This window comes from Salvelinus alpinus, chromosome 6 (assembly GCF_045679555.1).
Source record: "Salvelinus alpinus chromosome 6, SLU_Salpinus.1, whole genome shotgun sequence".
In the NCBI taxonomy this organism is placed as follows: Eukaryota; Metazoa; Chordata; class Actinopteri; order Salmoniformes; family Salmonidae; genus Salvelinus; species Salvelinus alpinus.
In genome coordinates, this window is record NC_092091.1 from 52664252 (window position 1) to 52679553 (window position 15302).

The 15302-nt window shown below is 41.1% G+C and overlaps 1 protein-coding gene across 2 annotated transcripts in view; it reads right to left on the minus strand.

Annotated features, from left to right (window-relative positions):
* Nucleotides 1–15302, minus strand: part of LOC139578854 (inactive ubiquitin carboxyl-terminal hydrolase 53-like) — a 46756-nt gene that overhangs the window by 6357 nt on the left and 25097 nt on the right. Inside the window, exons 11-15 of one of the 2 annotated variants that reach the window (XM_071406954.1) lie at nucleotides 14249–14417; nucleotides 11585–11695; nucleotides 11078–11200; nucleotides 8906–9716; nucleotides 8480–8544 (exon numbers count right to left, since the gene is read on the minus strand). In XM_071406954.1, the coding sequence (XP_071263055.1) occupies nucleotides 8480–8544; nucleotides 8906–9716; nucleotides 11078–11200; nucleotides 11585–11695; nucleotides 14249–14417 (1279 nt within the window). Of the gene's footprint in view, nucleotides 1–8479; nucleotides 8548–8905; nucleotides 9717–11077; nucleotides 11201–11584; nucleotides 11696–14248; nucleotides 14418–15302 lie in introns of both variants that reach the window. The other variant, XM_071406953.1, reaches the window with a different exon arrangement.

The following is a 15302-nucleotide window of genomic DNA, read 5'->3' on the forward strand; positions in this document are numbered from 1 at the left end:
TCATTTTTTTTTTCTGTGACTAAAATGGCCTCTTTAGCCTCTGAACCACATATAGGATAAAACTTAACTAAAATGCCATACTCTGGCCCCTCAATAATAAGATCAAGCTCTCAACATGACAACAACAAATTATAGTTAGGATGTTACTGCATTTTTATATTTTGCCTAGCCTCATTCTCCGTGTGGAAAATAGTCAGAAACCTACAGTACTACACAACACATATCCTACTGTACACTACACATGTCTGATAGATTTTGATGTGAGTGACACTTACAGTACCGCTATTTACAGTAGCAACAGTTGGCCATTTGTTAGCTCGGCTCAAAATCTATTTCCACGCTAGGTTTATTTAGCGTTTTCTTCTCGGAAATCATCATGTTTTTTAAATAGCTAGTGCAGATTAGAACGTAAGAGATTTGAAGGGCTTGGTTTTGCATGACTCACCAGGGCTGTGCAATCATGACAAAAATCCTTTGCGTTTAGGGCCTATTGCCCCCATATTCAGTTGGCCATAATCTAGCACCATTAAATCAGGGGATCAAAATGAAAAGTCCCTTAATCTGCTTTTCCTTCTTTTTTAAAGCCTATGTTTCCCTGAAACATTGGTACGGGGGAGGGGAAGATAATACTGATATATCTCTTTTCAAAACACTGAGGATTTTGTCTTTGCTCGGATGTAAATACAAAGTCATCTTATAATACAGTTTGAACATTTTAGCAAGGGTTGAACTATGATAGTGTGATGAAAATGAAGTATAACATTTCCATCACAATAGATAGAAGATACATTATGTATTGTATTGACTTAGAACTATTACTATGATTTTGCAGTTATAATGCTAGATCTATGTAAGAATAAACATTTTTTCAAGTGTTCTGAGAGATTTGTTATGAATGCAACTCTTTAGGGACAGTTTGAAATATGCAAATGACCCTCCCCTTGCACTGTAAAATGTTCTGCACACCCTCCCCCTCATAAAATGAAAGAAAAAATAATTATTACCACCATAAGTAACAATAACTGTAGCAACCTTGTGTTTATAAACGTGGATATCGTCTATAGAAGGTTGAGGGTTCGCCGACCACCACAGACAAGCTCACTCTCCCTGCCTGTATCTTTACACTACGACAAGAGCCAGCTGCAGACAATGATCAGCTACTGTAGGGGGAAATCATATTTTCAAAATGTTGATGCTATATTTATAATCATATAAAATATATGCAATGAATTTTCCACCAACAGGTTTCTATGCCAATGCACCACACACAACCAATAAGCAAGACATAACTGCATACCGATTACCAACTTCAAGCACTTATCATCATGGTTTGTGTCTTCAACACCACAACCAAGTAGAGTATGTCAGTCTCGAAAAAACAGAAAATACATCCCTCCTTACTCAATATCAAAGGCTTGGTTTGACAATCTCCAAATGTCATGAACATTTTGTGTTTTGTAACAGTTGTCTCTTTACATTAATCGAATAGCCGTTAAGCAGTTTGGATTATGGAATGATATTCAAGTGGAGTGGATGAACGTGAGAAGATAGCCGACGGGAGACTTTTGAAGTAGCCTAATCAGATTAAAACACTGTGACTAGTTGTGTTTATGCCACACATAAAAGGTAAGACATTTAAAAAGTGAAATTACAAATATTTAGGCTATATTGAAGCGTTAGGTTCTAGGTCAAAGAATAGCCGCACGGATCGGAAAGGAGGCAGAACACTTGTTATACTTTTGTGAGGACAGACACTGGGAGACGAAAAGCAAGTACAAGGAGTGATTTAATAGATACACGGACATATAACAAAACAAGAACAGCGTCTGGACAGGGGGAAAAAACCAACATTAATGCAGACAATGGGAAGAAACTGAGGAAGTGACAGATATAGGGGAGGCAATCAATAAAGCAATAGAGTCCAGGTGAGTCCCATGAAGCGCTGATGCGCGTAACGATGGTGACAGGTGTGCGTAATGGTGGGCCGAGCGCCAGAAAGGGGGAGCGGGAGCAGGCGTGACAACTTTCCTGAATAATGGGCCTGCTGGGAGCATAGGCCTATGTGGACACTAAATAGGACGCCTTCGAAGAATGATGATCGGCAACAGACAGCGCATTAGTATCAGAAGTAAAAATACCGCCAGACTGTCCTGCTTACTGTGCCTTTCTATAATCTGCCCTGAGTAGACCCACAACTGATCATAATGGAATGAATGGAATGAAACATTCAAATAACAGGGCTTTTGCACCATTACAATTTACAGCCCAGAGTAGAATTTTACTCAATTGTACTCTCTTGTGGATTCATATTGAACATTTGTGAAGATTTGTGAAGATGTTTTTGTGTGGTGTGATTGATAGTTAACCTATTGCAGATCTTGACAAAAGATTCACCTACCACGATTGTCACTATGGATAGAAGGCAGTATAGACAGTTGACTGGTAGACTACCCAGCTAGCACATAACGTTCTGAGAACCATATGTTTCTTAGAGCTTGGTGAGTGCGTGGTTGTCCTATGGTTATTTTGCATACAACCTTCCCAAAACATTCTGGGAATGGTGCAGGATACCCAGCTACTGTAGCACATACACTATATATAGAGAAGTATTTGGACACCCCTTAAAATTAGTGGATTTAGCTATTTCAGCAACACCCGTTACTGACAGGTGTAGAAATTTGAGCACACAGCCATGCAATCTCCATTGACAAACATTGGAAGTAGAATGGCCTTACTGAAGAACTCAGTGACTTTCAATGTGGCACTGTCATAGGATACCACCTTTCCACCAAGTCATTTCATGACATTTATGTCCGGCAAGAGCTTCCCCAGTCAACTGTAAGTGCTATTATTGTGAAATGGAAACGTCTAGGAGCAACAAAGGCTCAGCGAAGTGGTAGGCCACACAAGCTCACAGAACGGGACCACTGAGCGCTGAAGCATGTAGATGTCCTCGGTTGTAACACTCACTACCGAGTTCTAAACTCTACAAAAGCTGCCAAGAGCTTCATGAAACGGGTTTCCTTGGCCGAGCAGCCGCACACAAGCCTAAGATCACCATGCGCAATGCCAAGCGTAGGCTGGAGTGGTGTAAAGCTTGCCGCTATTGGACTATTGGAATCTGCCCCAATGTATAGTGCCAATTGTAAAGTTTGGTGGAGGAGGAATAATGGTCTGGTTCAGGCTAGGCCCCTTGGTTCCAGTGAAGGGAAATCTTAACACTACAGCATACAGCATACGATGACATTCTAGACGTGCCAACACTTTGAGGAAGGCCCTTTCCCATTTTACCATGTCAATGCCCCCGTGCACAAAGCGAGGTCCATACAGAAATGGTTGGTTGAGATCATGTTGAAGAACTTCACTGGCCTGCACAGAGCCCTGACCTCAACCCCATCAAACACCTTTGGGATGAATTGGGACGCCGACTGCAAGCCAGGCCTAATCACCCAACATCAGTGCTCGACCTCACTAATTCTGTTATGGCTGAATGGAAGCAAGTCCCGTAGCAATTTTTCAACATCTAGTGGAAAGCCTTACCAGAAGAGTGGAGGCTGTTATAGCAGCAAAGGGGAACCAATTCCATATTAATGCCCATGATTTTGGAATGAGATGTTCGATGAGCAAGTGTCCACATACATTTGGTCATGTGGTGTAACATTCTGAGAACCATATGTTTCTTAGGTGGGAATTACAGTACTTCAGCATAACGTTTCCTACAGGTTTCCCCATGGTTCTATTTAAAGTAATGTTCTCAAATTGTTCCGAGACCGTTAAGAAACAATGTCATTCTGTTAGAATTTCAGTACTTCAGCAGAACGTTTTCTACAGGTTTCCTCATGGTCCTATTTAAAGTGATGTTCTCAGAATGTCGCGGAGAACATTAAGAAAAAACATTATTCTGTGGGAATTTCAGTACTCCAGGATATTATTTTCTGCAGGTTTCCTGATTTTATTTATTTTTATTTTATTTAACCTTTATTTAACCAGGTAGGCAAATTGAGAACACGTTCTCATTTACAATTGCGACCTGGCCAAGATAAAGCAAAGCAGTTCGACACATACAACAACACATAGTTACACATGGAGTAAAACAAACATATAGTCAATGATACAGTGAAAAAAAAAAAATAAGTCTATATACAATGTGAGCAAGTGAGGTGAGATAAGGGAGGTGAAGGCAAACAAATATATGTATAAATAAATAAAAATATAAAAAGGCCATGGTGGCGAAGTAAATACAACACAGCAAGTAAAATAAAAACTAAAAACACTGGAATGGTTGGCTTGCAGTGGAAGAAAGCGCAAAGTAGAGACAGAAATAATGGGGTGCAAAGGAGCAAAATAAATAAATAAATACAGTAGGTAAAGAGGTAGTTGATGATGATATATATTAAGTAATGTTTTCAGAACATTAAGAAAACTTTCCATAAAAAAACACAAAAAAAACATTACTGACGTTCAAAGAACATTCTAAGAATGTCATTTAAAAATAGATACAGTTCCTAGAGAAAGTATTCACACCCCTTGACTTTTTCAAAATGTTGTAGTATTACAGCCTGAATTTAAAAATGATTAAATTGAGACTTGTGTCACTGGCCTACACACAATACCCCAAAATGTCAAAGTGGAATTATGTTTGTAGAAATGTTTACAAATTAATAAAAAATTAAAAGCTGAAATGTCTTGACTCAATAAGTATTCAACCCCTTTATTATGGCAAGCTGAAATATGTTCAGGAGTAAACATTTTCTTAACAAGTCATAGAGTTTAACATGATTTTTGAATGACTACCTAATTTCTGTACCCCACACATACAAATATCTGTATAGGTCCTTCAGTTGAGCAGTGAATTTCAAACTCTGATTCAACCACAAAGACCAGGGAGGTTTTCCAATGCCTTGCAAAGAAGGGCACCTATTGGTAGATAGGTAGAATCAGATATCGAATATCCCTTTGAAGATGGTGAAGTTATTAATTACACTTTGGACGGTGTATAAATATACCCAGTCACTACAATTTACACCTAAAATGACATACCCAAATCTAACTGCCTGTAGCTCAGGACCTGAAGCAAAGATATGCATATTATTGATACCATTTGAAAGGAAACACTTTGAAGTTTGTGGAAATGTGAAATTAATGTAGGATAATATAACACATTAGATCTGGTAAAAGATAATACAAACCCAAAAACATGTGTTTTCATTTTTTTTTTTATCATTTATGAAATGCAAGAGAAAGGCCATAATATAATATTGCAGTTTAGATGCTATTTAGATTTTGGCCACTAGATGGCAGCAGCGTGTGTGTGCAAAGTTTAAGATTCATCCAGTGAAGCATTGCAATACTGCACAGTATATTGTATCAAGTCTGCCCAAGTGTGCCGAATTAGTCAATTGATACATTTTCAAGTACATAACTATAGAGAACATACAAAAATGTTATGGTAATACAACATTTAAGTTTACACACTCCCAGGAATGTCATACATGATGGATCATTAGCTTATACGCCAACTTTCACAAATCTAGATGGCCGGGCAGGGTGGGTGTGGAGCCAGAGACAGCAGGGGTTGAAACTGTAGAATCCAGTTCCTACATTTGAATATAAAAAATTATTTTATCAAACAAAACTATGCTACATTTTATCTCTGGGACCCTGAGGATGACAAATCAGAGCAAGATTACTGAATGTAAGTACACTATTTACCTTCAGAGGTGAATGTATCAAACCAGTTGCAGTGATAAAAGTGTTTTGTTGTTGTGCACTATCCTCAGACTATCCTCAGCATGGTATTTTTTCACTGTAATAGCTATTGTAAATTGGACAGTGCAGTTACATTAACAAGCATTTAAGCTTTCGGCCCATATAAGACATGTCTACTGTATCTCCTGGAAAGTTTGCTGTTACTTACAACGTCATTCTAGTCACATTAGCGCACGTTAGCGCATGTTAGCATCAACCATCCCGGTACAGGGACACCGATCCCGTAGAGGTTCCTAACTCAGTTGCTGATATTCAAAAACAGGCATCCTGTTTAAAACAATGCATTAAAGTGAAACTGCAAAAAATGTGGCAAAGAAATGAACTTCCTGTCCTGAATTCAAAGCATTATGTTTGGGGAAACTCCAACAGAACACATCACTGACTCTACATATTTTCAAGCATGGTGGTGGCTGCATCATGTTATGGGTATGCTTGTCATGGGAAAGGACGAGGGAGGTTTGTAGGATAAAAAGTAACAGAATAGAGCTAAGCATAGGCAAAAGTGGGAGACAAATTCACCTTTCTGTAGGACAATAACTTAAAACAAAAGGCCAAATATACACTGGAGTTGCTTACCAAGACGACATTGAATGTTCCTGAGTGGCCTAGTTACAGTTTTGACTTAAATTGTCTTGAAAATGTATGACAAGACCTGAAAATGGCTGTCTAGCAATGATCAACAAACAACTTGACAGAGCTTGAAGATATTTTAAAATAATAATGTGCAAATATTGTACAATCCAGGTGTGCAAAGCTCTTAGAGACTTACTCAGAAAGACTCACAGTTGTAATCATTGCCAAAGGTGATTCTAACATGTATTGATTTAGGGGGTTGAATACTTACAGTTGAAGTCGGAAGTTTACATACACTTAGGTTGGAGTCATTTAAACTCGTTTTTCAACCACTCCACAAATTTCTTGTCAACAAACTATAGTTTGGTAAGTCGGTTAGGACATCTACTTTGTGCATGACACAAGAAAATGTTCTAACAATTGAACAATTGTTTACAGACAGATTATTTCACTTATATGACAATTCCACTGGGTCAGAAGTTTACATACACTAAGTTGAATGTGCCTTTAAATTGCTTGGAAAATTCCAGAAAATGATGTCATGGCTTTAGAAGCTTCTGATAGGCTAATTGACAACATTTGAGTCAATTGGAGGTGTACCTGTGGATGTATTTCAAGGCCGACCTTAAAACTCAGTGCCTCTTTGCTTGACATCATGGGAAAATCAAAAAAAAATCAGCCAAGACCTCAGAAAAAAAATTGTAGACCTCCACAAGTCTGGTTCATCCTTGTGAGCAATTTCCAAATGCCTGAAGGTTCCACATTCATCTGTACAAATAATAGTACGCAATAATAAACACCATGGGACCCCGCAGCCATCATACCGCTCAGGAAGGAGACGCGTTCTGTCTCTTAGAGATGAATGTACTTTGGTGCGAAAAGTGCAAATCAATCCCAGAACAACAGCAAATGACCTTGTGAAGTTGCTGGAGGAAACGGGTACAAAAGTATCTATATCCACAGTAAAACGAGTCCTACATCGACATAACCTGAAAGGCCGCTCAGCAAGGAACAAGTCACTGCTCCAAAACCGCCATATAAAAGCCAGACTACGGTTTGCAACTGCACATGGGGACAAAGATCATACTTTTTGGAGAAATGTCCTCTGGTCTGATGAAACAAAAATAGAACTGTTTGGCCATAATGACCATCGATATATTTGTAGGATAAAGGGGGACGCTTGCAAGCTGAAGAACACCATCCCAATCGTGAAGCACGGGGGTGGCAGCATCATGTTGTGGAGGTGCTTTGCTGCAGGAGGGACTGGTGCACATCACAAAATAGATAGCATCATGAGAAGGAAAATTAGGTGGATATATTGAAGCAACATATCACGACATCAGTCAGGAAGGACAACAAAGTCAAGGTATTGGAGTGGCCATCACAAAGCCCTGACCTCAATCCTATAGAAAACTTGTGGCAGAACTGAAAAAGCGTGTGCGTGCAAGGAGGCCTACACACCTGACTCAGTTACACCAGCTCTGTCAGGAGGAATGGGCCAAAATTCACCCAACTTATTGTGGGAAGCTTGTGGAAGGCTACCTGAAACGTTTGACCCAAGTTAAACAATTTAAAGGCAATGCTACCAAATACTAATTGAATGTATGTAAACTTCTGACCCACTGGGAATGTGATGAAAGAAATAAAAGCTGAAATAAATCATGAAAACCTGCAAAATGGTGACTGTAAATCAGGGAAAAAACGTACTCCCCTGTTTTGGAGCAGCCCTCCCACCCCAGTACATTTTCAAACTGTCCCTTAGAGAACATGACTGTCTTTCAGTTTAAACTACAAACGGTGAACCTTCACTACATACAGCTGTAGGATCTTAATTGGACCAGTATTGTCGCAGCAAAAATAATCCTGCAGCATGTTGCTTGATCGGTGGTTAAGCAATATTAGTGGTTAGGTTATTAGCCAGCCAAAATTAGGCTACATGAAAAGTGCAATACGGTTAATATAACCATGTGTTATTGCATGTTTTCAGTGAATTTATGTAAATCATGAAGCCCATCTGCCTTTCCTGCAGTGCAGAAAAATTCTCAGAAACAAAAGAGTGATAAAAATAAAATCATACATCTGTACAACAACTTCTATATTAAAAACACACTCTCAAAAGCTCAGAACATCCACTTACCTTGATGCAAAGAGGAGTGTACCGCATCAGGTTTTGAATCACATCTGTTTGGGTGAAGTTGACTCCTGCTGAAAAAAATAAGAAGATTTCAACTCTGAGAGTAAGATCGTTGTGATGCCCCAAGAGATTAAGTTTATGATGGACATTGTGGTGCAACTATCATTGTGTGATATTTAAAGTGTAAAATTAATTGTATTAGCATCTGGAAACACATGGAAAGACAAAAAATCTATATAAACAAATATAAGGCAAGTTTATTAGGTATCAACCTACGAACTCGATTAAACGTAATGAATAGTGCATTACAGTCACTTAATACAAGACTTGAATGTAAACAAAGCCCCTAGGCAATTCTCCTAGGCTTTAGCTCATCAGGCTAAAGCCCGGTCTCTAGATCTGGGTTCAAACCTAGTCTGTCACACATACCTCTGAGACTGCACCTCTGGTGTCAACCGCTGCTCCTTCCCGGCAAAGCTGTCTACCCCGGGCGAGTCAGGGTTGGTGGAGCCGCTGCTCAGCCGGTCGCTGCTCTCGTATCCAGACTCAGTCCTCTGGATAGTCCAGGTGTCGCTGCGCAACAGGGCTTTGGGCCCGCCCTTGGCCCTCCCCCCGCCGCTGCTCCCACCCACTCCACCGCCCCGATCTCCGTGCCCACTTGGCCTGCCCTCCGATTCGAGGGAGCTGTGGCTCTCTGTCTCCTGCCGCTGCTCGTCCTCGTAAATCGTCATCAAGCACTTCTGCTGCTTGCGCTCTTCCCTTATCCTGAGACGCTCCCGTTCCCGCTCTTTATCCCTTTCCCGCTCTTTTTCCCAGTCCCGGTTGTCCCGTTCGCTGTCTTGAGGCCTCTCCTGACAGAAGGGTTTAGAGAGCCGGGGGCTACCACCGCCGCCGTGCTGCTGCTGTTGTTGCCGTCGTTCAAGGTCATTCAAGACGCTGTCCACGTTCAGAACTTCCCGGATGGGCCTCCAGGAGGGCTTGGCTTTGTTGCGGCCCGCTCCCGACCCGCCACCCTTCTCCCACGCATCCTGGCTGCAGTCCTGTTCTTGGCAACCAGGGGAGGTTTCCTGTCTCCAACTGTGTCCGCCAGGGGCACCGGATTGAGAGCGTGGGTCCTGGGAAGCTCTGTTCTGGTGGGAGGATGACAACTTGTCAGCCCGGGCGCCACTCCCGCCTCGCAACCTCTGGTCGGCGTGCTGCCTCAGCCCGCCCTCAGAAGGGGATCTGGCATAGGCCATATCTAAACAGGAAGTGACATACAGATGTAGGATCTTCATTTGTGCCAGTTTGCTACAGCAGGTCAATAATCCTGCAGCAACAGTAAATGTGAATTATTGCAATTAATGGACATTTTTGTAGGGGTTGATACATTAAGGCAGATCAAGTCTGCCTTAATGTATCTAAACCTCAAATACACTACACATTTTTATTTTCCTAGATTGCAGGAAAGATCTCCTGCAACAGGGTGATCAAATTAAGATCCTACATGTAAGAAACAGCATTTTTGTTTTAGTGTGCCAACCGTGCATATTGTACATGTGTAGCATTGTAAAATGTATTTAGGCCTACAATCTACATATAAGCTTGATATAGGTGGTTTTTAAATATATTTCTCAGGATTGGATAAATTTTGCATGAAAAATTAATGGCTCGATTGAGAGAAGAAAATCTCCTGCACTTGGTCCAAGGTTTATATCGTAAAAGCCGAAGATATTTGATATTAGGATACAACGCCTTCCAACATCGTCCAGATATGCCAAAAGACAATATTACATAATCTTTCTCTGAATATTCTGTTTTAGATGGAATTTTGGGTCGAGAAATCTGATTGGAGAGGGCACTTTTGGGACACATGTCACATGGTCTTCTGGGAAACACTGGCAAAATGCAACGCACATGGTTAGCTTTATCAGAAAACATACCTCTGACCTGAAAATGTAAGAATAAAACCTAGGATTAGAACTAAAAAAAAAAATTCAAGTGGTGAAGCACTCTGGAACCAATTATTTCCATCTTGCATGGTTCTGTTTGCCCTGAGCCAACTTTATCTGTGTAGGAAAGATGGTATGCTCTTTTCTTGGAGATTGGCCATTGCTGCCCTTAGTTTGCCCTTTTCTTCAGGGCCACATCTAAAATAAAATGCACCAAAACATTATCCAAGTGACCCATCAGGCAATCTATTGGAAGTGCACCGCATCATCATATCACATTAAAGTAAATACAATTTGTGGCTATAAACAGTGTGAAAAATCATACGACCAAACACGAGGAGAAAACCCTTGCATCTTAATAATCTACATTCAGGTTAACACAGTCAAGTATACATTGACTTTGGTTGTAGCACTGTTTGGTTGTATAGTTCACTCATCACACACAACATTACGTTTGTGGTAGTCAGTGACAAGTAACTGCCTCTGATTCAGTGAATAGTCATTTCTATCTGCCACTGTAAGCTAAAATTGTTTCGACAAAGAGACTATGGACACAATATACTGGTTCTTATGCATGTCATCAGCGCTCGTCAATTGTTTTTCAAGGTACCCCTCAAAGTACAGTAAAACGTTACCTTGTGAGTGTAACAATCACTGTACTGCACGTTACCTTTGTGTGGGTCTAGTTTTCGATGCCCTCTTTCAGCCTCTTTCTTTATCCCTTCTACAACCCTCTGGGAAGTCTCCTTGGAAGGATCCCGGAATGTGTTGGGACTAGCAGGTGGGCCTTTCACTAGGGATATTGGGATTGGGATAACACATGAGTTACAACACATGCTCTTTGGATTTGATTTGATTTATTTTACAATTGAAAAACACAATTCAACCACACAATGTGGATACAAAACATTTAAAATCATTAAGTATAACACAAAAAAGGTTTAACAACACTGGTGTTAGTTTTAAGCTATTTAAAAAAAATCTTAGTTGTCTTCCTCCGCCAATTTGCATTGGCCTTGGGGCCCTGACATATTTCATTTAAGGCCAAAGGGGCCTGGGTCATGTTCTTCAGGGCACCCGGAAGTACAACAATTTTAAAAGTTTTGAAATGGAATCGAAAATTAGGTTCAATACGCTTCAAAGCATGTGTGCCTACTGGCCTTGACCCGGATCTTACCTCTTTTGTAGCCTGAGGTGGAGGGTGGAGGTAGCATCTGCTTATAGGGCCCCTGTTTGGAGCGGAGTGGGCCTGCTTTCTCCCGGACGGCATCCAGCTTCTTCATCCCTGCTACAGAGGCAGAACATCAGACAGGCATTCAGTGAGATTAGAGCTATTGGCCATGTTCCAGGCTGACTACATTTCAGACGCATGCCAGATCTCAGAACGCTTGGATGGGTGTTTAACATGTCAGCTATCCACATCATATGATATAGCAATCTGATGCTTAACTGCGCAATCAATGACGTGGCACACAACCAATGGAACATCTGCAATGCAGTTGGTCTGGAAAGCAACCTATGTGTATGAAGGCCTTTCTTCTAGCCTGACACTAACCCAGCTGATTGAGTTTCCCAACGGTTAGCAGAATAAAGTATGTTAAAGAAGGGCTAGAATAAAATCCTGCAGTGGTGGCCAACTGCACAGGAGGAGAGTTGGCTAAAATACAACATTGGACAATGCATTTAAAAAAAAATTATACTAATGTTGCACATTTTCCACAAATGTTGTCTGCTCCATTGGTGTTTTTACGACACATGACATGACCCAGCTCAGTAGTTGGCCTGTCACAAACCTGTGTGTCTATCCTTGCCAAGGTGTTCCGCCTCACTAAAACAGCAACTGGCCCAGTCTGGCATTAGTTCACTCCATTTTTGGTAGCATCTAGCCAGCCCATGTTGCGTCCCAATTCTCTACCCTGCTGCCTTGTGTGTACACATGTTCACTTGCCTTCACGGATTTAAAAGGAAAAGACGGGTGCAAAGAATACGGTGGAAACTCCCTTTAACCCAGGGGTCTCAAACCCATGGGAGCTACTGTATATCAGGCCCGCAAAATGCTTTCTTGTGGGGTCCAGACTGATATCTGATTCCGATTGGAATTAGGCCCTCAAAGGATTTTCTTGCTTTTGGAATCAACCCACATGCGCAATTAGGTAAATGATTTAATATGCTTTTTAGGTCATGCTTTTAAATGCATTAGGGAAGAGCGTCCAATTTGGGAGTGCACACTTTGGAAGAAAGGTAGAGAATTTGGACGCCTAACTAGTGTTACAGCATACCAGCTACTCTTCATCCAAATCAGTAGTCATGTGTGACTATACAGTATATAGAACAACCAGTGAGGAGTATTTGCCAGTTAACCAGGCTTCAATTAGATCATGGAAAGGCCAAAATAAAGTACTCTTATCTATCGGCACGGTGATTAGTAGTCCACCGTTTGGTTGTCCCCCCCAATTTGTTTTCGCTTTACAGGTGTAGCGATATCAAAGAAAAAATGCACTCTTTGTTTACTTTATATAATTAGCCAAATATGGTATGGTAACCGTGTATTTATATTTGATTGGATTTCAACATGAAAGAAGTATTTATGCTCTGAGTAGTCTGTGGCGAGCCCACAAGTTACACAATCTCCAAATCGGGAAAAGGTTATTCTCAGACAAGAACACTGCTAAGGCAGGTTAACAATGCCTAAAAAAAACTATCAACAGCACCGATAATCCAGCCAATACTGCCCAAAAGCAGTATAACAAATATACGTCCTTATATAAACCAATAATCTACCTCAAACAATAACGAAACACAACACTTTAATTACTTACTCTTATCCACATAATAATGCAAATCAAATCCCACTCCAAAAGAGGTGACCGGATACGACGCCCAGGCTAAATGGTCCATTTCAAAGAGCAGGACACCCTTTCCGAAAGCAAGTGCATATTAGAATGGGAACAAACGCGGCATGGGAGATCACTGGAGGGAGTGAAAGCTACCAAGCGCACTTGACCCGGGGTGCAGGGATTGCAGGGAGAGCAGGGATTAGGCAGGCGTGGGCTGTAATCTGCATGCCACAGACGTCCTCATATCAAGTTCAACTCTGCACACGACAAGGGCGGACAATCCCAATCCCCAACGCTCCGTCTGCGGAGCGGTTTTAAAAACAATGCCAGACGCCATCACATTGAAAGGATGTTTTTTTCTCAAAGCGACGGCAGTGTTAGTTGTGTACTGTAGGCCTCTGTATTACGCATGTAGTGGAAGCAGGATAGTACATATTCTCTTTCCACAGCTACATTATTTGAGGGAAAATGTATTGATGCTGGGTTGTGGGTGGTGGATACCTGTATGTGATTAAGATAGAACCTTGTGTATGGCAAGAAAATTGTGGAAAGACAATGAGGACGACTGTGAAACAAAGTCTACTTAAGGCATTTAGGTAAAATGCATTCTACTTAAATGCCTTAAGTAAAGTGTTACCAACATTTTTGCACCAGGTGGTAGTGACCGAAAAAGTTAAGTGAATGTTTAACGACCCTAACCTACCCTGCCCCACACCTCCCATTAAAGGTCTGCTACACTGGACACTTAATTTTTGCTGAGCGTGAGACGCTCTCATTCATTTCAATATAACCAAGAACCTACAAAACTTTGCATAAAATTATGTTCTGGTTCTATTTTCAAGAATTTGAAGTGCGGCACACGGCCAAAAACTCTTCATAAAGTGGCTCACGCTCTGCTCACGATGGCAAAAATAACGAGTCCATTGTAGCAGGTAAAAACCAACTGTTTTTGTGACGACTCATTGTGACACACATGTAAACCAACCGTTGAGGTTTCTTCTTACCTGGCACTTCCCCGTTGACGTTGGATTTAAAGCGGGGACACATGGTTGTTTGTCTGGGCGCGTCCTCGCTGGAAACTGGGGTCCCCTCCAGGTTAGTGTAGAACAGGAGCAGTGGCTGGAAATGTCCCCGGATGCATTTAGAGGCCACGTCTTTCCACTTGGATCCGATCTAAGAAGAACATAAAAAGAATGTAAAAGTGAAAATAATGTTTTAATGTGTAACTGACATGTTTGAGACTAAACGCTAAAGAATAGCAACTACTATGTTGACATACATGACGTTTTTATTTTCTTCATATAATGTGAAGTACAGACAATTTTCTGTGTATTTCTACAGTACCAGTCAAAAGTTTGGACACACCTACTCAAAGGTTTTTCTTTATTTTTACTATTTTCTACATTGTAGAATAATAGTGAACACATCAAAACTATGAAATAACACATATGGAAACATGTAGTAACCAAAAAAGTGTTAAACACATCAAAATATATTTTATATTCTTCAAAGCAGCCACCCTTTGCCTTGATGACAACTTTGCACCCTCTTGGCATTCCCTCAACCAGCTTAATGAGGAATGCTTTTCCAACAGTCTTGAAGGAGTTCCCACATATGCTGAGCACTTATTGGCTGCTTTTCCTTCACTCTGCGGTCCAACTCATCCCAAACCATCTGAATTTTGTTGTGGTCAGATGATTGTGGAGGCCAGGTCATCTGATGCAGAACTCCATCACTCTCCTTCTTGGTCAAATAGCTTTTACACAGCTTGGAGGTGTGTTGGGTCATTGTCCTGTTAAAAAACAAATGATAGTCCCACTAAGCGCAAACCAGATGGGATGGCGTATCGCTGCAGAATGCTGTGGTAGCTATGCTGATTAAGTGCGCCTTGAATTCTAAATAAATCGCTGACTGTGTCACCAGCAAAGCACCATCACACCTCCTCCTCCATGGAAACCACACATGCGGAGATCATCCGTTCACCTACACTGCGTCTCACAAAGACACGGCAGCTGGAACCAAAAATCTCAAATTCGGACTCATCAGACCAAAGGACAG